The 26,170-nt window shown below is 49.2% G+C and overlaps 3 protein-coding genes and 1 long non-coding RNA gene across 5 annotated transcripts; 1 reads left to right on the forward strand and 3 right to left on the reverse strand.

Moving 5' to 3' along the window:
- Positions 1 to 600: 600 nt before the first annotated feature.
- Positions 601 to 13,784, forward strand: LOC108942374 (CD81 protein-like). Its single transcript, XM_029251705.1, has 9 exons — positions 601 to 672; positions 1,366 to 1,443; positions 6,003 to 6,117; positions 10,807 to 10,904; positions 11,017 to 11,091; positions 11,331 to 11,438; positions 11,729 to 11,851; positions 12,049 to 12,132; positions 12,357 to 13,784. The coding sequence occupies exons 2-9, from the start codon at positions 1,378 to 1,380 to the stop codon at positions 12,417 to 12,419; spliced, it is 732 nt and encodes a 243-aa protein (XP_029107538.1). The 5' UTR covers positions 601 to 672; positions 1,366 to 1,377; the 3' UTR covers positions 12,420 to 13,784.
- A 227-nt stretch (positions 13,785 to 14,011) lies between these two features.
- On the reverse strand, positions 14,012 to 15,293 carry LOC108942375 (dispanin subfamily A member 2b-like). The gene is made up of 2 exons (XM_018765699.2): positions 15,032 to 15,293; positions 14,012 to 14,771 (listed from the first exon to the last, which is right to left on the reverse strand). The coding sequence occupies exons 1-2, from the start codon at positions 15,245 to 15,247 to the stop codon at positions 14,598 to 14,600; spliced, it is 390 nt and encodes a 129-aa protein (XP_018621215.1). The 5' UTR covers positions 15,248 to 15,293; the 3' UTR covers positions 14,012 to 14,597.
- Positions 15,294 to 18,439: 3,146 nt separating this feature from the next.
- LOC114910481 (dispanin subfamily A member 2b-like) lies at positions 18,440 to 20,397 on the reverse strand. The gene is made up of 2 exons (XM_029251706.1): positions 20,098 to 20,397; positions 18,440 to 18,941 (listed from the first exon to the last, which is right to left on the reverse strand). The coding sequence occupies exons 1-2, from the start codon at positions 20,302 to 20,304 to the stop codon at positions 18,744 to 18,746; spliced, it is 405 nt and encodes a 134-aa protein (XP_029107539.1). The 5' UTR covers positions 20,305 to 20,397; the 3' UTR covers positions 18,440 to 18,743.
- Positions 20,398 to 22,379: 1,982 nt separating this feature from the next.
- Positions 22,380 to 25,674, reverse strand: LOC108942376 (uncharacterized). Of its 2 annotated transcripts, XR_003797670.1 has the most exons (3): positions 24,982 to 25,674; positions 22,875 to 23,916; positions 22,380 to 22,739 (listed from the first exon to the last, which is right to left on the reverse strand). It is a non-coding gene; the product is annotated as an uncharacterized LOC108942376 (long non-coding RNA). The 2 variants fall into 2 exon arrangements; XR_001966703.2 differs by lacking the exon at positions 24,982 to 25,674 and having other exon boundaries at positions 22,875 to 24,027.
- Positions 25,675 to 26,170: the final 496 nt, after the last annotated feature.

A 26,170-nucleotide genomic window follows, 5' to 3' on the forward strand; every position in this document is an offset into this window, starting at 1 on the left:
AGAGCCGCCGGCTCATCCTGTCCTCTTCATCAGCGAATCAGCGAATTCAACAACGGCGCGACACGCGCGGCGGCAGCGCGAGGCAGACGCCGGAGCGCGTGCCCGTGCGTGGTCGCGCGCTTCGAGCCGCACTTAAAAGTTTTGGGCCCGTGGCGCTTCTGCTTTTTAAGCTCGGGTCGGAAGTCACCGTGTCTTCGCTCGGTGCTCCACTTCACACGTAAAAACAAGCGAGTGGAAACTGAGGCGAAAGTACTGTACTGTAGTTTGTTCTTCGCCATTAGTCATACTTACGAATTCACCTCGTGTTTTAATCGCAGGCAGTAAGCAAAAAGTTCCCACTATGGACAGGAGCAGCTATGGAGCTGCGGAGCACGAGCGAACTCGTCGCGCGCTTCCCAGTGGCGCCACTTTCCGCCTGCTCGGCCGCACGACCTGTCCACGGCGGCACTGCGCACGCGCGCGCGAACAGGCGTTGCACAGGGGACAGAATCGAGCCGTACCGTGGGAACGGACCTGTTGAACGCCGGACCTTGGAAGGGCACTTTTAGCCAGTGTTCACTCACTGCACGGCGGGGACCCCACAGCCCTGTGGCCCCCGTGGAAGTGGGGTCCCGGGCCGGCCTCACCTTGCTGCTCTCAGCTCCAGAAAAAGTGTACACAAAAGCGCGTTGGGTGAGACACCAGCAACAACAGCGCACACTGTGCACTTACTGACAATCCTTCAATTATCCTTACTTCATGCAAATGAGGCAGCATTCATAAACCGTTTTGAATGTATTACAAATACATGGCTATGAACTTGGACAAATCAAATGTAGCAGAATACATGAATTGTGATAGACTGACAGTGACTGTTGATGGTGTTTATTGAGCAACCGGCCATCGCCGGCCGCCGTATTTTTAGCCCGATACTGTAATATTGTGCGCTGAAATATTCCACTAAGAGGATATTCGGTAATGAACGTGGTGACTGGAAAGACGCCCGGGTGGCGATCGGCACGTGGAGGGCAGCGGGGGGGGGGTGTTTATCTCCCGCGGTGATCGCGCGGACGCACCCCCTCGGGGGCCTCCCTTCCCCTCCCCTCCCCTCCCCTCCCCTCCCCTCGGCGTCGCCTCTTGTTCCAAAGGCTCTGAGTGTGTGTGTGTGTGTGTGTGCGTCGACGACAGACCTGCAGATCCGCGTCCTCGGAGCTCAGAGAAGACCTTGCCTTGCGCGCGCGGAAGAACCACTCCTCGCCCCGATCATCAGATTCACCCGACACACAGACCATCGCTGAGATCATCAGATCTTCTCTGCGAACTTCTCAAAGATCCATCTGCTCCCTCCTGCCCTCTGACTCCAGGGACTCTGTTCTCCGTCCTCAGGCTCAGGCAGCCATGGGAGTGGAAGGTTGTACCAGATGCATCAAGTACTTGCTCTTCTTCTTCAACTTCATCTTTTGGGTGAGTCCTAGGATGAATTTACTCATTACTGTCCGGAATTATTAAAAAAATGTTGGTGTCAGAGGTCGAGCAGTGTGAACATACCAGTGTGAAGGAACCAACAGTTTTGTTCACCATTGTTGAGGTATCAATGCTTTTGTTGACTGCTGTCCATTGACCCGTGTTGTATTGATTGGTGTTAAGGAGAAGGGTTTGCTTGACGGTTGTAAAGGTGCCGATGGTTCCGTTGACCGGTCTCAACCTAGTGGTTTGTTGACCAGTATCAAGGTATAAGAGGTTTCATGTCCTGGTCTCAGGGAAGCAGTGTTTCGTAGACCTGGTATCAAGGTATCAGTTGTTTTTGTGAACTTTTGTCAAGGTGATCAGTGTTTTGTTGACCGTTGTCAAGGTAACCAGTGGTTTTGATGACTAGTGTCAAAGAACCAGTGGATTTTTTTAGACTGGCATCAAGGAATTCTAAGTTTTGTTGACCACTTTTAAGGAGTCGGTGTTTTGCTGACCAAGATGAAGGTGCCTGTAGTTTGTTGATGACTAGAATCAATGTTCTAAATAAAGTGAGTTTTTGATGTTGTGTTTTAAAGCTAATAACCGTTAACATGTACATTTCCTTTACTGACCACCTGAGTTTGATTCCATATAGTACTGTGTGTGTGTGTGTGTGTGTGTGTGTGTGTGTGTGTGTGTGTGACTAGCTTTACTATACCGTGAAATCATTTTAACCACTGTTTTGGCTGAGTAGGTAGCTGAGTGAGAAATACCAATTTGGTCTGCAGCAGCAGCATTGCTGAGTGGAAAGTTTTAGGAGCAGCAGTGTGTGTGTGTGTGTGTGTGTGTGTGTGTGTGTTCTTAACCATCCAGATGTGTGAGGGGTTCATAAAGCCTCAAAGATTTCTGCCTGGTGGATAGAGGTCCTGCTTTTCTCTCCAGTGGACTACTGAGGGTTTCTGAAGCCCTTGAGATGAGGACAAAAAGAGAGATCCGCCCCACCAACCCTGTCGTGTGTGTCTTCCTTGATTGGCAAAAGTGTTTGATTCCTTGTTGAGGTCTTGCTGTAGGGGGTTAATGGGTCATCCATGAACTACCTGTTAAACCTCCCTGGTCCCGATCCTCAAGAGCTGCTCAAGTTCACTGGGTGGTTCCTGCTCTTTTGTGGGTTGGTCCCTTTGCAACATATCAGCCCCCGGTGTGTGCGAGTAGGGTTTCATTTACTAGTCCAATTTAGAAAAATTGAGGAACTGAAATCGTGAACCAAAATATCTGCGACACGTTATTTTTACTTCTTTGTGACCACTTCCCATTGAAACGGGGATTAAAGATCATCTATGATGCGTGATTTATGCTGTTTGACTCTGCTGTAAGACCTGATCAGCCTTGGTGGTGTCAGAATGTCCGACTTGTGACTCTCACCATTGCCATTGCTGGAATGAAGCCTCTGCTAAAAGATTCATTTTGTTATCTGGTGGATTCCATCCCGCAACCTCTTGGTTCCTCCCTCTGTCATTCTTCTAGGTTCCTCACCTTACTTTTTTCCTTCATCTTCCACCTGTTGGTTCACCATTCTCTTCTGCTTCAATTCTCCATTACCCTTCTGGATTTCTCATTCTGTTACTGGCTTCTCCACCCTTCTGTTGATTCCTAGATCATTGTCCTGTTGGGTTCTTTTCCTTCTCTCCTGCTGGTTCCTACATCCTCCTTCTATTAGATTCTCCATCCTCCTGTTGCTTCCACCATTCCCTTCCTCTTTGATTCTCTATCCTATTATGTTCTTCATCCTTCTCCATCCTTCTCTTGGGTTCTTGATCCTCCTGCTGGTTCTCTACTATTGTTGAGTTTCTAGTTCTTCCCCTGGTTTCCTCCATCTCTGTTTTGAAGGTTTGGGGCGAGTGTTGTGTTGTGGCTGCTGCCCGGGTGGGGTGTGATGTTACGTGGGCATGGATACAACCACAAGACAAGGGGGAGCTGAACGGGGGTATAACTGAGGTTTCCTTGAAATTTTTTGGCTCATATATCGCTATGACTCAGTGGCTACCGTGACTCCACAGCGGTGACTCGCGCCACTTGTGAACCTGAAAAGGGAGCTTAGTTGTCCACATTTTATAATAGATGTACAATAATTATCTACGTTCAGGTCTCTGGTGACATCAGACCTTCCAGCTCTGATCCACAGAAGTGTCTGTTTTATGTAAAGGAGGGGAAAGGTGTAGATCTTTACTGCCTCTGAGCGACTGAGTTCCTTCCTCCCCCCCGCACTGTTGCTCTGAAATGCCCCAAAGCAAACCCGTGTGTGCGTGCTCTCGCTGTCCTTCCTTTCTGCTGAGATATAATCAACTTGAGGTCCACTCCCATGAACTTTTCCAACAAACTGCTCTGTTGGAGAGCAGTGGTTTTCACTGTACCGCGTGACTATTTTTATTTTATAAGTACACAACCTGTGTCAGTCCAGTCACACATTCACCTGTGCATCTCTAGATCTTTAATGTCTTCGTAATCAACGCAACAAACCGTTTCGTGCTCAGACTGTGTCCTGGGCTGCTTTCTTTTGGAAATGTAAACATTTCGGGTTCTTGCTGGGGCAAGGGATACATGTGGTGTTCAGCTGGGGGTTTCTGAGGTTCTGATCACCTCGTCCAAAGCATGTGTTTTAGTATCACTCATGGACTCTTGGTAAATGTCCCCATCTCCTAGGAGCCTCAAGTTGTACTTGGAGACAGAGAAAAATGTGCTAATCAATTCAGGAGAGTGTTTGGTCATCTGGAAATTGGCCAGTGCCTTTCTGTCTCTGCAATGGAGGAAGTCGCCAAAGCACAACGTGCTCACAGCTTCCTGTCCACACTGGCAGGAAAGCGGCAGCGGCTGCAATGAGCTCTGCTTCTCTAGCGATTGTTGAACTCTTCAAGACGGTCTTGGCACAGCAGCCCTAAGGAAATGTCTGGGAAGAGAACACAACCGCATCTTTGTAAAGAGGAGTGGGCGGGGCTAAAAAAGGGGGCGTGGTTTGGTGGATGGTTGAGAAAAGCGCGGACTACGGAAAGTTTGACGGCCGCTTTGAGGATCTCTGCCACTTTATGCTGCATCCAGGCTTTCCTCTGCTCGCGCGACGAAGGCTGTACGCACACTCTCGAACATGAGGTCATGGAAGAAAAATAACTTCCTTTCATGTTGCGCATCCGTGAGCAGCAGCCGATTCATATATGAAGAACTGAATGGGGGTGGGGTGTGGCTGTATGGGTGGGATCAGCCTGTGAGGCTCCGCCCACCCCCTCTGCCACTGTCTTTTTGCTGCCCTTCTGTGGTGAAGCCTGAGGGCCGTGCCCTTCACAGGCGCCGTGTTTCTCCGGTTTCCGTGTGACGCCACCCCCCTCCGTGGTGGAATGGACTCCGTTCAAGAGACGAGACGAGCTCAAGAGACGAGTAAGACGGCAAGGAGCAGAGCGGAGTTTACCGGCGGACTTTTTCAGTTCCGCTGCGCCGCATCCCCCCCCCCCCCCCCCCCCAGTTCTTACCAACCGTATTGGTTTACGTGTGTGCGTGTGTGAGAGAGACACCATTTGCATAACTGTGAGTGTGTGCACTTTTTCTGTTCTTCTCAAGAGAAAAAAACGGAAGAGAATCAACCAAACAGAGCAAGTGACCGGTTGGCTGCATCCGGCTCTGCTGCGGCCGTCCTCCCCCGTCCTCCATCCTGTCTGCCTGGAGAACTCGCACAGCAGGATGTGTGGGGCCACGTGGCCCCTGCCACCCTCGTGTAATGACGTGTGTGTGTGTGTGTGTGTGTGTGTGTGTGTGTGTGTGTGTGTGTGTGTGTGTGTGTGTGTGTTGGGGGGGGGGGGTGCTTGGTCCAGCTTGGTGGTCTCTTCTGTAGCTCCAACACGAGAAAGAAAGAAAACCTAGCGAATGGCAAAATGTGCTCACCGGTTCTGGCTGCGGAGCCACTCCTGTCAACATGGGACGAGGGGACTCATCCACCAAGTGTGAACATTGTCCTGAGTAAGGCGGTAGGATCTTGGAGTCATGCGGGATGGACTGAAACACTTCTGGAGACGTGCCCCCCTCTCCATGTGACCCACCCTTTTCATTTGAGTTCGGTCCATTTCTGCAGAGTAAAAACCACCGCAAGTGTTCACCGCTGGGCAGTGTAAAAGACCCCATTTGACCGCTTTGATCATAATTGGTTTTTGGGTGGACTTTCACTTTGTGTAAAATTAATAAAGAATTTATTCTAAAACCGCTCGTCTGTTTGTCACTGCTGACACCCCTGTGTACCGTGTGATTTTTACACTGCTGCTGCTTTGCATTTTCCTGTTGTCACAGTGCATTTAGATGGAAAGGTTTGTATTCATTTAGTTTTGGCGTAGTGGCTAAATGGCACCACCTTAGCATTCAGCGGACCCGGGTTCAGATCCCGCTCCGCGATGTAGAACCTTAATTACGGTACTTGCCCTCAGCTGATGCGGTACGAAATACCCTGCTCTATAAAAGGGCAAATGAATGAAAGGACATTGGAATTGTATGGTGCTGGTGGAGTAACTCATCTTTGTTCTCTCTCCGTCTCCTGGCAGCTGGCGGGAGGCGTCATCCTGGGTGTGGCCCTTTGGCTCCGACATGACAACCAGACCAGCAAACTCCTCATCCTCCAGCTGGGAGACCAACAGGCGCCCAACACCTTCTACATCAGTAAGCACCGTGCCGTCGGCAGAACGGCGTCTGTCTCCGATGTGTGACGACGGCTAACGGAGACGCGCGCGTTGCTCAACGCGTCTTTTCTACAGCCGTGTTACTGCAGATGGAGGTAGAGAATCAATAAGTATGGCAGCTGTGCAACTGGTCAACAGAAGTTACTGGTGGTGGTTGCTGGTTCTACTGGTCAGTAGAGTGTCGTTGGTTAATGGAGGCTGTTGCTGATCAACAGAGAGTGTTTCTGCTCAACGGAGGTTATTACTGGTTAATAGAGGGTACCCCTGCTCAACAGAATGTTGCTGGTGGTCAATGGAGTGTGTAGCTAACCAGTAGATAGTCACCAGTAACCAGCACAGCAGGCTAGCAGAGGGCACTGAAGTTTCCTCTTGTCCTGCCCCATGTGGAAGGCCACCTTTCACATGTCCTGCCTCTTTGTTTGCGTACCATTGGGGGGGGGGGTGTCTTCCTGCCCCTGTTTTCCCACAGGTGGCCTCCATTGTGTGGCTCCGAGGCCGAGCTCTCCTGACGTGTCAGTGCTCCTCGCGAGTCTCCAACTGCTGTCTCTCAGAGTCTATTTATGCTCCTGCTCGTTGACCCCTGCCCCCACCCAGCAGGAGGAAGCGAATGTTATTGTACCCTTACAGACAGCTGCAGTTGGACAAAAGGCAGTTCTTCACCTGTCAAGGCAGTTTGTCCAAATAAAATCCCAGAAATGCCCTAACGTGTCTCCGTGGGCCAGGAAGTGGACGCCGTGTCTGTCTTACAGACTCACCAAGCTTGCATTTTTACGGCAGCAGAACAATGACCGCGTTGTGCTGATGTTCCTCCATTTGCTAGGGGTGTTTGGGCCCCATGTGGGACAGAGACCTGTCGGCGTCCAGCTCCATCCAGGAGTTATGGCATCCGCATCCCCCTGAAATTCTCGCAACCACTGAAGTTGGACTCCATTTGGAGGCAGTGTCAATGAGTTGGACAAGCAGTTTCCATCACTCCTCAAGCCGTTTCCGTCCCCCAGGTCTGTGGACCATAGAGAGCTGAGGTGGACATTTCCCTTCATGTTCTTCTCACTCGGTCCTTCCAATAGACTTGTCTTTTGTTCTCTCGGCTGGATTTTAAACGCAAGGGAGGTGAACACAACGCACTAGTGGTGGTCCTTGAAAGAAGTCCTCAATAACTATTTAGCGTTTCGTATGTGGGGGGTGCGGTGGTGCAGCGGGTTCGGCCGGGTCCTGCTCTCTGGCGGGTCTGGGGTTCGAGTCCTGCTCGGGTGCCTTGTGATGGACTGATGTTCCGTCCTGGGTGTGTCCCCTCCCCCTCCAGCCTTTCGCCCCGTGTTGCCAGGTTAGGCTCTGGTTTACCACGACCCCGCTCGGGACAAGCAGTTTCAGGCTGTGTGTGTGTTTCAAATGTTTAGTCTTCACTGCTATGTTTCTTGACTGCTCTGAACTGACACCTAAAACAGGCGTCGGACCTTTTTGCTGCATACAGACGTTCAGCGCAGTCAATTTAAACATACCGTTTATTTTAATGTGTGTGAGCGAGATGGTTGACATCAGGTTTTAGCCGCTTCACATTATGAGAGAAAGTACGTGAGGCATCCGGTGATTCCTAGGGCCATAACAAGCTGGGAACTAATTTGAGAGCAGCTGAGGATGTGATTTTGCAGGCGATCTCAGGCGTCGGCAAGAGCGTCGAGGGAAGAGCCGCCCGGGCACAGGGATGTTTATAGCGGCGCAAACACACACCCAGGCTGGGTGGGGACGCACCCCCTCATTACGCTGCCGCTGGCGTCTCCAGTGGTTGTTTTGAACGTGCCAAAATAGCCTCGAATGCACTTCCACAGCCCTGCAGGCCTCAACATCTGGGTCTGAGCACGGCTTCGGCATCGCTGTGCTCTTTGCGCATTCGCTAATGTCAATAAACCAAATGAATTCTGGAGAAAAGTGGGGAGGAACATGAAACGTACTGAAAGAGGGGCAGAAAACTGATGGAAGGGAAATGTGCAGGAGGTGGATGGGGGATGAAATGATCTAAGAAGCCACGCCCACACGTGTTCGTTTAGCCGACACGTTTCCACAAAGTGAATTATTTACCCATCACAGCAGCGTGGTAATTTTTACTGTATGCTTTACTGTTTACTTTTGACACCAAACTGTAGTGGCTTTAGCCACGTCGCCACCTGCTGCCCCGAGTCACACTCCTTCTAAAATCCAGTGTGCTGAATAAGAAAGCGGCTTACCCCCCCCACCTCCCCCCGTGGTTGAACCACACGGAGCCCCTGGGATGCAGTGGAACCTGCCGTTTCCCAAGAGATTCTTTTACCACGGTGATTTTTCTCTACTGTAACAAACAGCAGTTAAAATTTGTGCAGGGAAAGGAGCTCCTCCGCTGGAGACGTGAACAAATGTTAGGCATGAGTGTGTTTATCGCCTCGGTCGGGGCACCCGGTCATCGGTCATCACTCCTGCTCTCTCCGTTCCTCCCCTCCGCCGGGATCTCTTCGGAGACTCATTCTGCCACCGCGGCGACCTGCTAAGAGCCGATGGTCTACTGGTGGGGTTCGAGGAAACTGTTGAGTTAGCCTCACATGTAAAACAAGCAAAAGGAAAATGTTAACATGACCTGCGTGCTCTCCACCCCCCACCCCGCCTTTGAACGTTGGCCCGTCGTTTTCCACTGGCCTCGGCTGCCTCCCCATCTGTTTGCGTTTAGCACCTGTAAGAGTGTGTTCTCACCTCCCCCCCCCCTCGCTTAAGCCTCTAGTCGCCATGGCGATGGCAGGGGAGCGGGATGGGGAAAGGAATCTGCCCGTTTTGCAGGACTGTCACCGAAAGAGGGGGTACCGTCTCGGGGAGGGGTTCCCCTCCGAGGTATGAGGCCTAATCCTATGATGAGCTGGTCTGAGGGGAGACAGTCTTTGCATAAATATTCTACCATTTGTATTGTCCCATATTAAAATAATTTTTAATAATGTTCGCATTAACTCATCTCTGTATGGGCTTCTCGCCTATTTCTAAATGTGAACGTTAAGTAGTTGAGAGTAGGTAGAGGAGGGTTTTTAGAGTGAAAGTAGCAGCTTTAACCGCACGTTCAAATACCACCCCCTGCTGGAGCAGCACCCTTGAGCAAGGTACTTTACTTTTACTTCTTACAGTAAAAATTATCCAGCTGTATAAAGGTAAAATCAGCGCAAGTAGTTGAACTTTATAAGTTAACAGTCAGAAATGAATATTAATGGGTTATCTGAAGGGTTTGTAATACTATGTAATGCAATTGATGGGGGGTGCGGTGGCGCAGTGGGTTGGACCGCAGTCCTGCTCTCCAGTGGGTCTGGGGTTCGAGTCCCGCTTGGGGTGCCTTACGACGGACTGGCGTCCCGTCCTGGGTGTGTCCCCTCCCCCTCCGGCCTTACGCCCTGTGTTGCCGGGTAGGCTCCGGTTCCCCGTGACCCTGTATGGGACAAGCGGTTCTGAAAATGTGTGTGTGTGTGTGTGTGTGTGTGTGTGTGTGTGTGTGTGTGCAATTATAATGGCAGTAACATCATAGTTCTGCACTGCGCTCCATGTGTGGTCAATAAGCGTGTAGCCATGTCGGCTGAGTTTTATTTCTCAGGTTCATGCGAGTCAAAGTGAATTTTGGTGAGAGAGAAAAAGTATCAGCACAGTTCTATATTCATGGTCCGAGTCCATTTGCGCTCAGATCCAAACTGCCGATGAGTAGAGAAGAAAAGGCAATGGCTGGAGAACGTCAGTAAGTGAAGAAAAAAACATGGTAACCTGGTGTGGTACACTGGGCCGGGATCTCTGGCACGATATCTGGCGAGATTTAAAAGGTGGAAAATAAGTTCAGTTCAGTGTTTTTTAGACAATGCTCTCGTCTCACCAAGGGGACACTGAACACAGCTGTGGACACAGTACACAGAAGCAGCAGTTATAGTCCATTATAAGGAAGCTGGCAGTTGAGGAGAGGAAAACAAAAAGAGACTCGGATTCGAGGAGACCTGACGGGCGGAGCGCCGTCAATGAACCTGGGGACGTTAGCTCCGTGTCCACTTGTCTGGTCTGCCTGCATCTGTCTATCGCTTCAAAAACTTTAGCACATTTTACTCTCCTCCAGTCCCACTTTTACACTCTTTGCATGGCTCAGTTCAGTCCCGGTCCTGCATTTCCATGGTTACCCGCAGATTCCACCGAGACAGACGAGTGCAAACAGGGTAGGCAGAGAGGCAGGACACCGGTACGTGACGGCTGCCCAACCTCCTGTTGGGATGCACCGTTCAGACCGCACCTCCCTCTGGAGCGCTGTCCAGCCGCCTGCCGCTCTGTGTTACTCAGAGTAGAGTGCGTTTTTCTGCCGAGCTCATGGTTTTCCAGCGAGACGTCCAACAGAGCTTCTGGCATTCACCACTGCAGTCCCAACCTGAGTTAATGACCTCCACTGGGGATCTGTTTCACCCTTGTATGGCTTCTCATCGCCACCTGGTGGTGGGTCACACACATTGCAGCCTAGCTTGTTTCCCTCCTCTGCAGTTTGTCGCCTGGACAGTAGAGGGCGGTGTGTCTAGGTGGTAGCAGCGATGGCTCTGGCACTAGAGTCCCAACAACAGCTGGAGGTCTTAGATGAACTGTCCCATGTCACCTGGCTCATGTTTTCCTGCCTCACTGTGTCCCCGTGTCCCCTCAACAGGTGTCTACATCCTAATTGCCGTGGGCGCTGTCATGATGTTCGTTGGCTTCCTCGGTTGCTATGGCGCCATTCAGGAGTCACAGTGCCTACTGGGAACGGTGAGGGTCCTTTCTGAAGCCAGTGATTGTTATGAGTTGTTATGCCTTGCTTTTAATGAATCATAGTTAGATCTCTCCTATTGAGCTCATTTTACATCTCTTTACCTTGCAGTTCTTTGCCTGTTTGGTGATCCTCTTTGCCTGTGAGGTGGCTGCTGGCATCTGGGGATTCATGAATCGAGACACGGTGAGCACCCTCACGCACCCAGTGTGCTCTGAGCTCTTAGAACGGGACTCGCCTAGTGCAGAGGTTAAGGAATCAAGTTGGATCGCCGGGGTTTCACCGACTGGCCTTCCACACACACACACACACACACACACACACACACACACACACACACCACACCCTGGACTTCAAACTACAAGGTAACATGTGAATCTCGCTACGGTATTGACCGCCGACTCGTGCCTCCTGCTCTCCTGCAGATCTCGAAAGAGCTCATCACGTTCTACGACACCGCCTACGACCAGGCCATTCTGTCCAAAGGAGACAAGTCGGACGCCAAGGCGGTGCTGCTCGCCGTCCACGAGACGGTAAACAAGCGCCGTTTTTCGACACGCCACCAGTCCGCTTGGTGGAATCGAGAGTTCCTTCCGCTGGCTCCATTCTGTTCCTTCCGCTGACGGCTCTCAAAGTTTGGGCTTCCCAGCGGTGACACTGTGTTCCTCAAGAATCCTGCCCCAGCCCTGGGCACCAACATCTCCAGGTCATAGTAATGACCTTTGACCTGGCAACAGTGTGTTCCTGTCGGGTCCTCTCCTGGAACATTTTCTGTGTGAAGTTGAGCAGATGCTGAACCTCTTATCCCCCCCCCCACTTCCAGCTGAACTGCTGCGGAAAAGGCGAGTTCTCCAAGACCTTCCTAGATCGTCTGAAGGATCTCTGCCCCAAGATGTCTAGGACTCCGGCCAACATCACTGTGGAAAAGATGCTGGAGAATACAGTGGTCAGTGCTTTATTGGTGTACGTTTCTGATGGCTGAAACACAATGGGGACCATGTGAAAGTCTAATTTCTGCTGTTGCCATGGGAACTTGAGATGGAAATACTGTTTTCATATGGAATATCTAATGGATTTGCACCGAGTTACTTGCTGTGCTGCTGAATTTGTGAACTCTGGAACATCCGTCTTGCTCTCCTCTAGAACTGCCACAACAAACTGAGGGAGCTCTTCTCCGACAAGCTGTACCTGATCGGCATTGCCGCCCTGGTGGTGGCCGTCATCATGGTAGGGAGCGGTGTTGTTGGGTCTAACTGATTAGCATAGACTGAGTAAAATCCATCCAGAACAGGTCCAGGGTGCTGTTTAAAATCCTAGACATGAAATGAAAAAGGCTGTGGGTTTGAGACCCCCCCCCCCCCCAGTGGTTGGCGGGACAGGGGTTGCTGGAGGGGGGTGTCCTGTAAAATTTTAGTGAAATGTCTGAATCTCTTATCTTGCTTCTCCTCCAGGTCTTCGAGATGATCTTCAGCATGGTCCTGTGCTGCGGAATCCGCAACAGCCCGGTGTACTGAGCCCCGCCCCTTGGGGAGGAGCCTAGAGGTCTCTGCCTCTTGAAACGCCGAGCAATAGCACATCACCGTTTAGTTTTATTTTTCTCGTTATTTTAAAACTATTTCATGATGTACTCTATGGCTCTGTAGACGGATGTCCCAGAGTTCCTTGTGGCGGAAAGGTTTTGTTTTTGAAGTTAGACCAACGGTGTCGGGCATTCAGTTCATGTACCTGTAAAACTGCCAGTCAGGTTTGCTGACAAAACCAAAGGACATGTCTTGCTCTCTCTCTCTCTCTCTCTCTCTCGCACGCACGCACACAATGCTTACTGTACATGCTAAACCTTTTATCTTTTTTTTTAATTCCGCACATTGCTGGGTGTGTGTTGCCCTTTAGGGCCCGAAATCCACATAGCTTGTGTTTTTGATTTATTGATCTTTTGAAGTGTCGATGTATAAACTGTATATACTTGCAGTATTTTACCAGCAGTGGGTGCGGCTACTTTTCCTTTCAGCTCTTCTCTGCCTGCTGTTGGTGTTCTAGAGTTTTGAAGTGGTTCGTTAGATGGGGGAGATTTGGGTTGGGCCGGTTTACGGGTACCACGAGATTGGGGGCGTAGGGCCATCACGGGCATCCCCATCTGAGAGCCGTGACTTCCTTTGGTTTCCTAGCAACCTACCTCTCGGGAGTCCTAAGGTATGACATCACTGGCTCTGCCTTGCATGTCATCCCTCAGCCATGCCCACCCAGGAAGCCCCTCCCACATCTGCTCATTAACCATGAACCTGTTTGAATTAATTACAGCACATGGCGTTTGGATGAACCTGATGTGTGGGAACTCAGACTGCTTATGTCCCACATTCCAATGAACCATAGCTGTGATATTTCTGGGTTTAGTGGTTGTTGGGCTAAATAAATGGAACAAAGTGTTTTCTCAGTGCTTGTTGAGCGCTGAAGTTTTGAACTGACTTTCTCCTTTCCGCTACCTGTTTATTGAGTCTGTAGAGCACCAGCCATGACTGACATCGGTTCCTCCAAGACATTTCTTGGGATTTCAGTGTAACGGAAAATGTCAAAGTGCTAAATCCTCTTGCTTCAGTGATTGTTTTTGACTGCTTCAAACTTTAATGCCATCCAACATCAAAAAGGTCCGAGATTTTTACCTTTCCATTGGGCTTGAAATTTAACGAGGGAATTTCCTGGATGACCTGGAATGGATAGGTCAGGTGGATTTTGGGAAGTTAACTTATTTTTAGATATGTATTTAGCTGACACGTTCCTCCAAAGCATCTTGGCATTAAGCTACTTATACAGACAACAGCTCTAATCGCTATGCCACCTGCTGCTGTCTTGTTTCCCAGTACTGCCATTAACCAACTAATGGAGCGCCCTTGAATCCAAAGTGGATCACATTACAGTCTGTTTGGAGTGGTAGTAAATACAGTGTAAATTAATGAAAAAGTGCCCAGATCAAAGGTATACGCAGGGTCGCCATTTAACTTTAAACCTAGAAATCTCAGCTTTTAGTGTAGTGTTTAAGGAATGTTTGCGGTGTGACGGGCGTTGCTCATGTAAAACCGAAATGTAAGATATGTGAGTAAGAACTCAGAGAAATGTTGGTTAAGGCAAAACCCCTGAGTTCTGCCATGGTAGCACTGGAGTGAAGGGTTGTTTTAATGAGCTGGAGGGAGGCCAGCGAAGAATTGTTTATTGTCCGCAGAAGCAGTTGCTGTGATGTTGCCGATGTTGGTGGGAAGTCATTTCGCCACCCAGCCCGTTGCAGCACATGAAGAAAATTACACAATTGTGCTCAAGTATGGGCAATAATGCAAGTTCACTGGAGAAAATTGAGCTACCGCAACCATTTGATACAAGACCCACAAGTGTGCGAAGGAACCCAAACAACTTGTGACGGCACTTTATTTGTTTACAGAATTGGGTCAAAGTAACGTTTTTCAACAGGTGTTGAGTTTACAAAAGGTGGAAACATGACTATACAGTGAATCTACGCCTTGTTGACGCCACGTTAACCAGACATTGCCACCTCTATGTGTTAATGGCTATGTGATGAAAACTACACACATTCACAACTCTACACATGGAAGATATTGAAGATGGCACACACTGAGGGCTCCACGTGGTAAATTTTGCTCAAAGAGATGGAACGTCGTCTCGACTTTCCCTCTAGTCGCCGTAACTCATATGCGCAAATTGACAAGGAATTTGAAGCTCAGAGTGCCAGTGGCGACGAGGAGGATCAAGCCCACCCCAAGGATTAAGCTCATACACAAGGCACAGCAGTTGAAGCAGTGGGCTTTGGACTGGTACATTTGCGCTCCCTCCAAGTCCCCGATGAACTTTCGATCACGGGCCTAGAGCACAGAGAGGTTTCTCAAGTGGACTGCATGGACAGTTGTGGTCAGGAAGTAATTAACAACCTGTGATCAATTAGTGCAAGTCAGCAATGGAACCCCAGTCAGCTTTGCGTTCACATCCTCATTTCAGCAGGACCTTTCAACAATGTTGAAATGATATTTTACAAAAATTGTTTACCAACTTTTTTTGCTAATATCTTTTTAAACAAAACGCAGTTTTCGTTGTGCCCCTCTGGTGGGTGAACAGAAGCTCCCACCTTGATGGAGTAGATGAGGGCGGCCAGTCCCAGGCAGCAGGGGTTCAAGTAGACGAAGCTGCAGAGAGACCACACAATGTAGTCCCGCACTGGCGTTGGGGCCACGGTTTGAATTTCTCCAGGTCCGCCCGGTGGTATACATGCGCCCACTTGCAAGGGTATGAACTCTGGCTGGAAGTGGGGCTGCAAGTAGGGCTGGAAGTGCTGGTTTGCCATTGAGAAAAGAGGACGGAACCCTTTCAGCCGGAGAGCTCAGATTGGAGAGTGCATGATGCTTGCGAGTGCTGAGACAAGTAATTGACCAGTTACTTTTCAGTGCTGCGATAGAGGAACCCCCAAAGGGTAGGGCCTCACCCACACTGAGGAAATGTGGTAATTATTTACATTTCCAGCTGTTGCTGAAATTGCTATACCTTCTTAGAAACTTGAACTGCAACAGACATCATAATGTATTGCTGGTGTTTTAACTTCTTGTTAAAAGTACAGCAAATAGACATTATTTTAACATAAAGGTGGGAACACTAAAACAGTAAGACTTTCATCACCTGCGGGCTACAGGATGTCTGCGGTCCCACCTCTGCCTGGTTGCTCTGTTCTTGGAGAAGAAGAAGTGCTCATAGTGACATAAATACTGCACCTTGACTATTGTAATCAGACACACACACACTTTCTGAACCACTTGGCCCATATGGGGCCACGGGGAACCAGAGCCTACCCAGCAACACGGGGCATAAGGCCAGAGGGGGAGGGGACACACCCAGGACAGGACACCAGTCCATCGCAAGGCACCCCAAGCAGGACTCGAACCCTAGACCCACGGGAGAGCAGGACCCAGTCCAACCCACTGTGCCACCACACCCCCTACTTGTAATCAGACATTACTACAGTATATATTTTTCCCCCAAAACCTGCTGTGTTGTAAAGTTTTGCCCATTTACCCTGAAACTAGACACTTTGAATAAGAGCAACTGCACTTCGGTTGTTCTTTCTCTCTCGGAGGCATTGAAGCTTAGAATAGACATGCGATGGTGATGAGGACCTCCCATGCATGAGGAGCAGTGGGTCCTTTGTCAAACCTTCTGCAGGAGCAGTTGAACATGCTAGCCTTGTCCACAGCTGCTCGGTATTTGTCCTGAGCACAGTGTCAGCCAGCATGCGTATGTGTGGCAGCACAGGAAAGAGAAAAGAATGAAAAAAGCAAAAATAAAGAAGAAAAAAACACTGCGCTACTGTAGCAGAGCTGCCTTGCTCAGTGCCTAAAGGCTGTAGTGTCATTCACCCACTGGTCCTGCTCTTATGAACTCATGGTGGCTTTTTTGTCTCATTCTTAAATGAGTTAAAGAAGAGCATAATAAAGATGGATGGCTGGTAGTGCACTGGTTAGTGCTCCTGCTTGTGGACCCAAGGGTTATCAGTTCAAGTCTCACCTCTGGCTCTTGCAAGTGAGTTACTTGAGTAAGTTTGCTCCAACAAAAGTTCTCAGCTCTATAAATGTGCAAGAAAATCTCCTTATGTTTTAAATCCCTTTTGTTGAAAAATGCCATATAAAGGTAATAGAAGCTTCTTGTCCCAAGCTTGGGCTTGCCTGACGGGTGTGGGGTTGCGCCCTGGGCACAGTGCATCGGCTGCAGGGCACTCCAGGCGGGGCTGCAACCCCAGACCTGCCACACAGCAGGGACTGGCCAAGCCCTCTGCACCACAGGGCCCCCCTTGTGATCTCATTGAATAAATGTAATTTCACTCTGTTTTCTCTTTCACTCTGATTCTAAAGAGAATTTTAGCTCTGCCACCATGTCTTTTGTAACGATCAGACTCAACTTTCACATTACAAAACTCACACCCGCTGTTACTTGTACAGTATATATTCTGGGTTCAGTTGTTTTTCTAGTTCGATGGAGGGATTTTTAAAAAAAAAAAAAAAAAAAGAAAAAAAAAAAGTTTCTGCTGCCCTCTGGTGGACACACTTTGTATTTTCTTAAGCAGCCCTTATGCATCAAGACCGCCCTCGTGTGGTGAAGAGTGACATTACGGCCCCCTAAACTCTACATCTCGCAGGTCAAGTTTTTTTTTTTTTTTTTTTTTTTTTTTTTTGCTGCAACATATATATATATTTTTTTCACTCTATATTTTTTGTATATTTATATTGAAATTTGCCACTTAACCAACCAGCGTCAACAACTGCTCGCCCCGAGCACGGCCCCGGCATGCCAGAGCCTATCCCGGCAATGCAGGGCGCAGGGCCGAGGAGGGGAGGGGGACGCACCCAGGACGGGACATCGGTCATCATAAGGCACCCCAAGTGGGACTCAAGCCCCATACCCACTGGAGAGCAGGACCCAGTCAAATTCACAGCACCACTGCTTCTACTATATATATATATATATTTTTTTTTTTTTTTTTTTTTTTTTTTTTCTTTCCCAGTGAGGGGTGCAGTGGCGCAGTGGGTTGGACCGCAGTCCTGCTCTCCAGTGGGTCTGGGGTTCGAGTCCCCCTTGGGGTGCCTTGCGACGGACTGGCGTCCCGTCCTGGGTGTGTCCCCTCCCCTTCCGGCCTTACGCCCTGTGTTACCGGGTAGGCTCTGGTTCCCCGTGACCCCGTATGGGACAAGCGGTTCTGAAAATGTGTGTGTGTGTGTATTTTTTTTTCACTCTATATTTTTTGCATACTTATATTGAAATTTGCCACTTAACCAACCAATGCCAACAACTGCTTGTCCCGAGCGGGGTCGCGGCAAGCCAGAGCTGAACCTGGCAACGTAGGGCACAGGGCTGAGGGCGGAGGGGGACGCCCAGGACGGGACACCAGTCATCGCAGGGCGCCACAAGCGGGACTCGAATCCCAGACCTGCCCGAGAGCAGGACCTAGCCAAACCCGCTGTGCCACAGCACCCCCCTCATGAAAATATATATATATATATATATATATATATATTAGTATTTATATCTTTTAATATTGTCTATTTATATTATTTTGTGTTGGTTTGAGAAGCTCTGGATCATGAAGGAAAATTCCTGAAGATAGGAAATCACAGCAAATTAATGATAAATGCTTGATTTTAAAATACAGCAGCACTCCACTGGGATTTTGACCATTTTACGTGAAGATAGCCTGGTGTGTCGACGAATAAAGGCGAGCTGAGGTAAAACCCTCGAGTACTTGTGTGACGCGTGGTGTGAAGGACTTATGTAACCGGACAGGGGACTGGAATGTAGTGATTTCAGAATCAGGATTTGGTCTCGGTCTTTCGTCTGCAGCGGATCTTAGTGTCGTCTCGGTGTCTGCAGGGCCAAAGAAACACTAACCCCCCCAATGGAGAAACGGTGAGCTGATGTTAAACACGATGGAACGCAGTAGCGTCGCCTAATGAGCCAAACTCACAGGACACGAATGTGAAAAAGGAAGATGAAGGAAGAGGACAGAGGATTATACTTTATTGTGTTGTCTTGGTAACATCATCATGAGTATAATTTTCACTTACATTTACATTTATTCATTTAGCAGACGCCTTTGTCCAAAGCGACGTACATCTCAGCAAAAGTACAATTTATGCATTACATTAAGCGTGTGTTTTCACGCAGATAAATGCTTCATAAAGGATTATAAAAAACAAGAGTAACTGAATTTTCAAAAGGAGGGTAACGAGACTCGACACACTACATGCGCGGTCCTGCTTTCGGCGTCAAGGAGACGGCAAGTCGTCCGCCGCCGCTCTTCATCCCCTGCCGTTATCCAAGTTGTTCATGTGCTGCGCCAAGTCTCTGGAGAACTGTATAAAGCCGAGCGAGAGGAGCACGATGAAGATCACCACCAGGGTCACTGTGAGACCCAGGGAGAAGGCATTGAGGTAACAGGCTGTGGAGCCGTAACTTTGCGCCCCTTCCAGATCCCCCACAACCTTGCGGTCCCGGGCCTGGAGGCCGGGGGGGGGGGGAGGGGGAGAGAGAGAGAGAGAGAGAGAGATTATTCACAGAGAACAAAATGAACCCACAAGTGGGCGGGGTCACCATTTAATTAATCAACACTGCCTGTTATTAATTAGCATAACTCAGGAGTACTGTACTTCTAACTTTTTCTGACATGATCGATGGGCATTTAATACTATTTACCCATTTACACAGCATCTGGGTAATTTTACTGGAGCAATTTAGGGTGAGTACCTCGCTCAAGGGTACTACAGCCAGAGGTGGGATTTGAACCTACGACCTTCGGCAGCAGCCCTAACTAACCGCGAGGTTATCAGCTGTTTTGTGCACAAATCTTCTCCTGCTCTCCGCAGGACTCAACACCTCCTGGTCTCGGCTGATCTGCAGTTTGGAGCCATGCTGAACATGACACCGACACCCACCCCCATCATTGTCTGTCCCTCCCTCCTCCTCCTCCTCCTCCTACATCACCCTCCCCAGTGCACCTTAGACTTGTCAAGGCTTCTCTTTCAGTTGCGCAATGAATATTCTTCTCAGGGTCACGGTTAGGGGTTCGACTGACTGCGTCTGAGCGGAAGGTTACGGCCGTGCGACTGCGAGACAGCGCGGTGGGGGGTGGTCGGAGGGGGGGAGGGGGGGGTGTTATGCGAAACGCGTTTGTTAGCGTTGCGCGCGACGGAGAGCTGGGCGGGACCTGAACCAGGGGGCTCGAGGACGAACCTTTGTTTCTCACTTGTTTTCTTTTTCTTGTTCATGTGTCTTTTTATTTGCCCTCTAATATTGTTCGCGTCAAATCATTGTGGCCGCGATACGGAGTTTTGCAATTGCAGTTTTTTTTTTGTCGACAACAAAAGTTTGAATAAATCCTTTTGTGTAAAAAAAAGAAAGAAAAAAAAAAAAAAAACTCCGCCGCGCAAAAAATCTGCGCGCAAAGTCGGGCGCGCGGCGCACTGAGTATTTATGTGTCTATTTATGTATCCGTATCTATTTATTTATGGACGCGTGCGTAGATAGTACGAGATCGCCGCTACTGTGCAAAAAAAAAAAGGCACATTTTTGAAAGAGGAGAAAACTTAATAATAACAAAGTTGCGTGGCGGACATTTATCATTTACCCCCCCAGTTTTTACCCTAGTTTTCTCACCTTGATGGAGTAGATGAGCGCCGCCAGTCCCAGGCAGCAGGGGTTCATGTAGAAGAAGTTGCAGAGAGACCAAACGATGTGGTCCCGCAGCGTGAGAGTGGCGGCCGGTCTCACTAAGGTCCGCATCTCCTCCGGCTGCTTCAGCTGCTCGTAGGGACCCCCCTGCATGACCACGAACTCGGACTGCAAATGACGGTTGTTCTCCATGAGGAAGAGGAAGGAGTCGCTCGGGGATCCTCGCGTTCGGAGAGCTCGGGTTCGAGTGCGCGCGGTACCCCCCCGGATCGGATGTCCCTCCGATTCATCGAGAGAGAAGAAGCCCCCCCACAAGGGTGGGACTTCCACGAAGGCCGGGCCGCGGGGGGAGAAGGAGGGAGGGGGGGCGTGGGGGTGTTTGCCGGAATAATCATGCGCGTGCACAACTTCTATTACGGAGCGGACGCGCCTGTCCCGCGCCACTCACATGATTGTGACATGATTTCAAATGTCATTGTACCTTTTCTGTAAAAACGAGTTCAGACTTGTCTTTACTCATTGACTGCATTTAATACGATGTATATACATTTGCTTAGACGTTATAATAACTGCAGCATAATCATGAGCTACTTCTACACACTGACTGTGACTGTATGGGTATAATCATAATGCCGCCTATTTGTACTTTATTTTTAATGGGATGTTAATGTAAAGCAAAAAAACAGTGTTATATAAATCAAGTTAATCATTTTAAACAGTCCGACCGATAGCTGTGAGGAAATACGATATTATAGTTCTGCAGTTTCTCACAGCATTTTAACCCTTCTAACCCACTGAGATTAGATTCAATTCTCTACAGGACAACTGAGAACTGAGGTTCCACTTCTGTCCACTACTATTATTAATATTATTATTGCTATTCCATTCTCTATGATACTATGGGAGCTCCGAGGTCCCAAAACGACATAAAGCGACGTAAATGTTGCAGAGTGTGAAAAACGATATCGGTAAGGGTTAACTTTGCCTCCTTGTTACCAGATTTCCAGGAAACCGCTGTTGGAGCGCCACCCCCAACCCATTGATGGTGAGGGGTGTCGCTGGCAGTTACTGTGTTTGAGCTACATGATTGGGGCCATATTTTCTCCACGGAAAGGCCCCTCGCATTCCTCCGAGAGCGGCGTTACATTTCCATCTGAAGAGTTCCGTCTCGGGCCCGCGGACCCCCTCCGATAATAAACGGTCAAAGCCTTAGTTCGCCGTGGCCGAAATTGCGTGAAGGACGATATAAGCACGCTGGGTCCTCGGCTCATCCACACCACTGGGGTGGGGGGACCTGTCCGCACCACGTTTTGTTTGCAAATCCAAAGTCACTTTTACCTCTCAGTCAGAATCAACAAAAGCCCAGTATTGTGGGCGTCCCTCCATTTATTTACGGGTTCCGTTTCTGTAAAAGTTTACAGCTACGAAGTAAATATTCTATGTACAACTTAAGTATTTTCATAAAGTCTGGCTGAAATTCATTTCGTGCATCGGCCGCATTCTACTTTCTTCATTACCCGTACAATCAAAAGGTGAATAACGCAGAGCTCCCTTCCTTTATTTACAGGTTCGGTTCTGAAAAAGTCTAGGATACAGCTATAATGGAGAAAAAATCTGTTGTTAAGACAACTTCATTTATCTCGGTCTATATTACAACTAATTTTAAAGTGAGTGAGAGCAAAGAATATGCCTCGTGCGCGTGATTTCCGTGATCTCTCTTGAAGGTCGCCGGTTTGCGGATCTGCCTTCCGATGCCCTCCGAAGACCATGTGAATTCGTTGCTGTCGGAAACGTTTTTGCCAACACAATATTTGTTGTAGTTATGCAAGGACGGGTGCACGGATGGATTTTCTCACATCTCTGCTGCCCCCTAATAGATGCAGTTTGTAGCCTTTAGCCCTGGAGCCTTTAGCACTGGCTTCATGTGGTAAATAGTAGCAGTACTCTTAGAAAAAGTGATATTCTCTACATGTCGTACCTCGAAGGCAACGACGCCGACCTTTGACTTCCCCATGATGTGCAGATGGGGTTTTAGCTGTGGGAATTGGACACGTTTCCTCACGTGGTGGACGGCAGCGTCGGTGTTCTGGGTTCGCGCACAAGGAGGTCGTTTACAGCACCTTCTGCGGGCTAAATAGCCCAAAATTGCATGAAATACCGAACATCTGACACGATGTCGGTGCAGCATTTTGGCACATTAACCAGAATGAAAAGGACTAACGTGTTAAGCAGGATGCGGTTAGATCTATATTTCGCATAATGCACTATTTTTTTTTTTTTTTTAATAATTTTAAGCTTGTTTGCTACAGACTAATTACTGCCTTGGCCAGAACGAATTTCTAACCAGGGGCTCTGGCAGAGGACAAAGCAACAGCCCATTGTTAATACAATCCAGAGAAGGAAATGGAAATGGGTCGGGCATATCTTGCGCAGACAAGAGACCACCATTCCAAGAGAAGCCTTGGATTGGAACCCACCGGGTAACGGAGAAGAGGAAGGCCACTCCTCACACGGAGATGAACCCTACAGACAGAGCTACGGAAGACCGAGACGTCCTGGGGAGAGGCGAAGCGGGCAGCCCGGGACAGAGACCGACGGAGACGTGCAGCGAAGGCCCTGCGGTCCAACTGGAGCGAAGAGGATTAAAGAAAAAGAATTACTGCCTTAACCCAGTACAGCCAGATCAGCACGTAACCGAGCAGGAAAATACCGTACTCTATTTGTACTCATAACCTCTCTAACAGCTGCAGTAACAGCTTTACCTTTCATTCGTTGTTCTGCATTTGTTTGTGTTCCTGCAAAATGTTCCTGAAGATGGACCACAGGTTGTCGAAGGTGGGCGCAGGATTTCGCGCTGAACTTAGTGGATGCGGAAAGTGGGCGGGGTCAAGGTGAACCTGTTATTCATTTGCCTGTTTTTACTTTTTTTTTTTTAAAAAAAAAAAAAAAAAAAAAAAAAGGATTTATGCTTTCAGCGGCTGCATCTCATGCATGACCATCTTTCCAAATGCTGCTTGTGCGGTGCAGGATCACGGTGGTCCGGAGCCTATCCTGGATGCCAAAGGTGTGAGACGGGGTGCGGCCCGGGGGAGACGCCAGTCCATCGCTCACATTGACACACACACGGTGCAGGAAATTTCGTGTTAGTTTCTGTGGGAGGAAACCCACGCAAGCACGGAGAGAGTGTGGAGAGCCCACACGTACTGAGCTGGATTCAAACCCACCTCCATACCCCCTGCCCAGGGGCTGTGAGGCACCAGCACTACCTGCTGCGCCACCACGCCATCCTCTTGGTCACGTTTGTGTCCAGAGCTCAGAGCTTCTTATCTCAGCAGGGCCTTTGAAACACCTCCGGGTGTCACTCTGATTCTGAGTTTGGACTGATGCTCTAAACCGGCTCTCAGAAAAAAGTCAAACATTTACCAAGTGATCTTTTCCACTGTTTGAACTTTATCTTTTCTAATGAAACTCATTTTAGTGGCTGTGTGCAGGAGAAGCTCCCACCTCGATGGAGATGATGAGGGCAGCCAGTCCCTGGTACCAGGTGTTCACGTACGCAAAACTGCACCGCGATCACACGACGTGGCCCCGCGGCGGTGGGTCTCATTAAGGTCGGCACTTCTCCGGGCCGCTTCGGCTGCTGGCACGCGTCCCCCCCGGTGGGGCACAAACGCGAGCTGGGACTGCCAGTTTTCCATTGCATCACACAGACTCCTCACCATCGGAGAACTGCGGTCCGGGTGCGTAGAAGGGGATTTGTGAAATCGCGTGCACTCATCTCTCAGGATCTCAGCAGAGGACTTCCTGAAGGGAAGAGACGTCCAACAGTCTGCTGGACCGCTATGTGGAATGTGAAGAGCACTTCTTTTTTTCTAACCCACTTAACTAAAGGCTTCGGTTCCCGACCCGACTGTGGGTTCCACTTCTGCTTATTATTATTATTATTATTATTATTATTATTATTATTGTTGTTGTTCCACCTGCCTCTGGACCACTGAGGTTTGAGGTCTCCCTTTCACATAGTTACCATTTTCCTGCATTGTGGAGAAGATATGGACTTAAGGAAGAGAAATAGGGACGGGGGAAGAAAATTGACATAAAGCAACGTAAATGTTGCAGAGTGTGAAAAACGATATCGGTAAGGGTTAACTTTGCCTCCTTGTTACCAGATTTCCAGGAAACCGCTGTTGGAGCGCCACCCCCAACCCATTGATGGTGAGGGGTGTCGCTGGCAGTTACTGTGTTTGAGCTACATGATTGGGGCCATATTTTCTCCACGGAAAGGCCCCTCGCATTCCTCCGAGAGCGGCGTTACATTTCCATCTGAAGAGTTCCGTCTCGGGCCCGCGGACCCCCTCCGATAATAGACGGTCAAAGCCTTAGTTCGCCGAGGCCGAAATTGCGCCAAGGACAACATAAGCGCGCTCGGTCCTCGGCTCATCCGCGACGCTGGGGCGGAGGGACCTGTCCGCACCACGTTTTGTTTGCAAATCCAAAGTCACTTTTACCTCTCAGTCAGAATCAACAAAAGCCCAGTATTGTGGGCGTCCCTCCATTTATTTAAGGCTCATAGTTTTTGTTTTTTACGGGTTTACTTGATAGTCCCCGACTATAAACCAATCATGCTGTCAAATTTTGAGACTAATTTAAAGGGAGTGACGATACAAATATGCCTCCTCTTTGTACTTCCATGAACTTCACCGAAGACACATTTTTTGTTGATGTAAAATAAGGACGGGGACTTCCAGAGGTCCCACAGGAGTAGAGCTTCTCTTCCGTGGACGCAACGTCCACCCCCCTCCCCCTTCCTTTCTGTTAGGTTCATGAGGTACGTGATTCGGGCACTTAGGTGTAAGATCTTCCTTTTACCTTTTCAAGACTTCCGCCATCGTAGGGGCAGGGCTCCACATCTGGAGCTCTTCAGTCCCAGCAGGGGCCTCTTCGGCCCCCGCCTCCATCTCTGGTTCCATCTCTGCCCATTCCTTCCCCCTCTCTGGTTCGGTGCCTGTAATCCCTCCTCCGCAGACACCCCCCCTTCCAGGCGGAGAGTCTGCGTCCGAAGGCTCCCGTTGTTGACAGAGACGGACCGGACGCACCTCCCCGCTGCGGATTTTGCAACGGAGGCGGAGCCGTGCAGTCCCTGGCGAAATGGCCGGTCTCCACACAAGTTCCACCTTTCACGCTCTTACGTTCCTCAGTGTGCCCCTAACCCTGGCAGATTGTTTTGTGTTTAACTTCATTTTAATGAAGTTAAGTTTACAACTGAACAAATTAAAAACAACTACATTTCCTACAGTTGGTCAACAAAACTTACTAAGAGATCATCTAACCCTGGCAGATGCTGCCGAAGGAGAAAATAGTCGAAAGACCCTGCTTTGGTGCGACGTCTTAAAACAGTGCCTTGCTGCTCGTTTCTCCAGAGGTTGAGTCTAGCACACGGTGTGCGGCGTTTGTACTTTGGTATCTGCAACCCAAAAAAAAATGAACAAAAAAACCATTTCCGTCCCTCTCTTCCTCAGAAAACCACAAAAACAAATTTGACTTTCTTGCACCTACCCATCCTGCAGCACTTATTCCAAGAATGTAGTCACCAACTCATAAAAACTGGAACTAATTTACCAGCATAAAGGCAAAGCATAATTTGCAATATGCAAATCATATTAAAAAGTTATCGGTCATAACCCACCGACTGCAGTAAAGCTGGGGGTGAACCTTGCTATTTTCTGGCCTCTTAGCTGAAGCTGCAACATGAGATGTATGCTAAGACCATGCATACCCTAGTAAGCCCATGTACTTGACTCTAGTGATTAATAATACTTTAGAGCTTTTTAAAGGCCTCTTTATACTCCTGAGCAGCAAGGACTGACTGATAAAATATACTCTTATATATACACACATTTTCTGAACCGCTTGTCCCATATGGGGTCGCGGGGAACCGGAGCCTACCCGGTAACCCAGGGCGTAAGGCTGGAGGGGGAGGGGACACACCCAGGACGGGATGCCAGTCCCCCACAAGGCACCCCAAGCGGGATTCGAACCCCAGACCCACCAGAAAGGA

Source organism: Scleropages formosus, chromosome 5 (genome assembly GCF_900964775.1).
Source record: "Scleropages formosus chromosome 5, fSclFor1.1, whole genome shotgun sequence".
NCBI lineage: Eukaryota > Metazoa > Chordata > Actinopteri > Osteoglossiformes > Osteoglossidae > Scleropages > Scleropages formosus.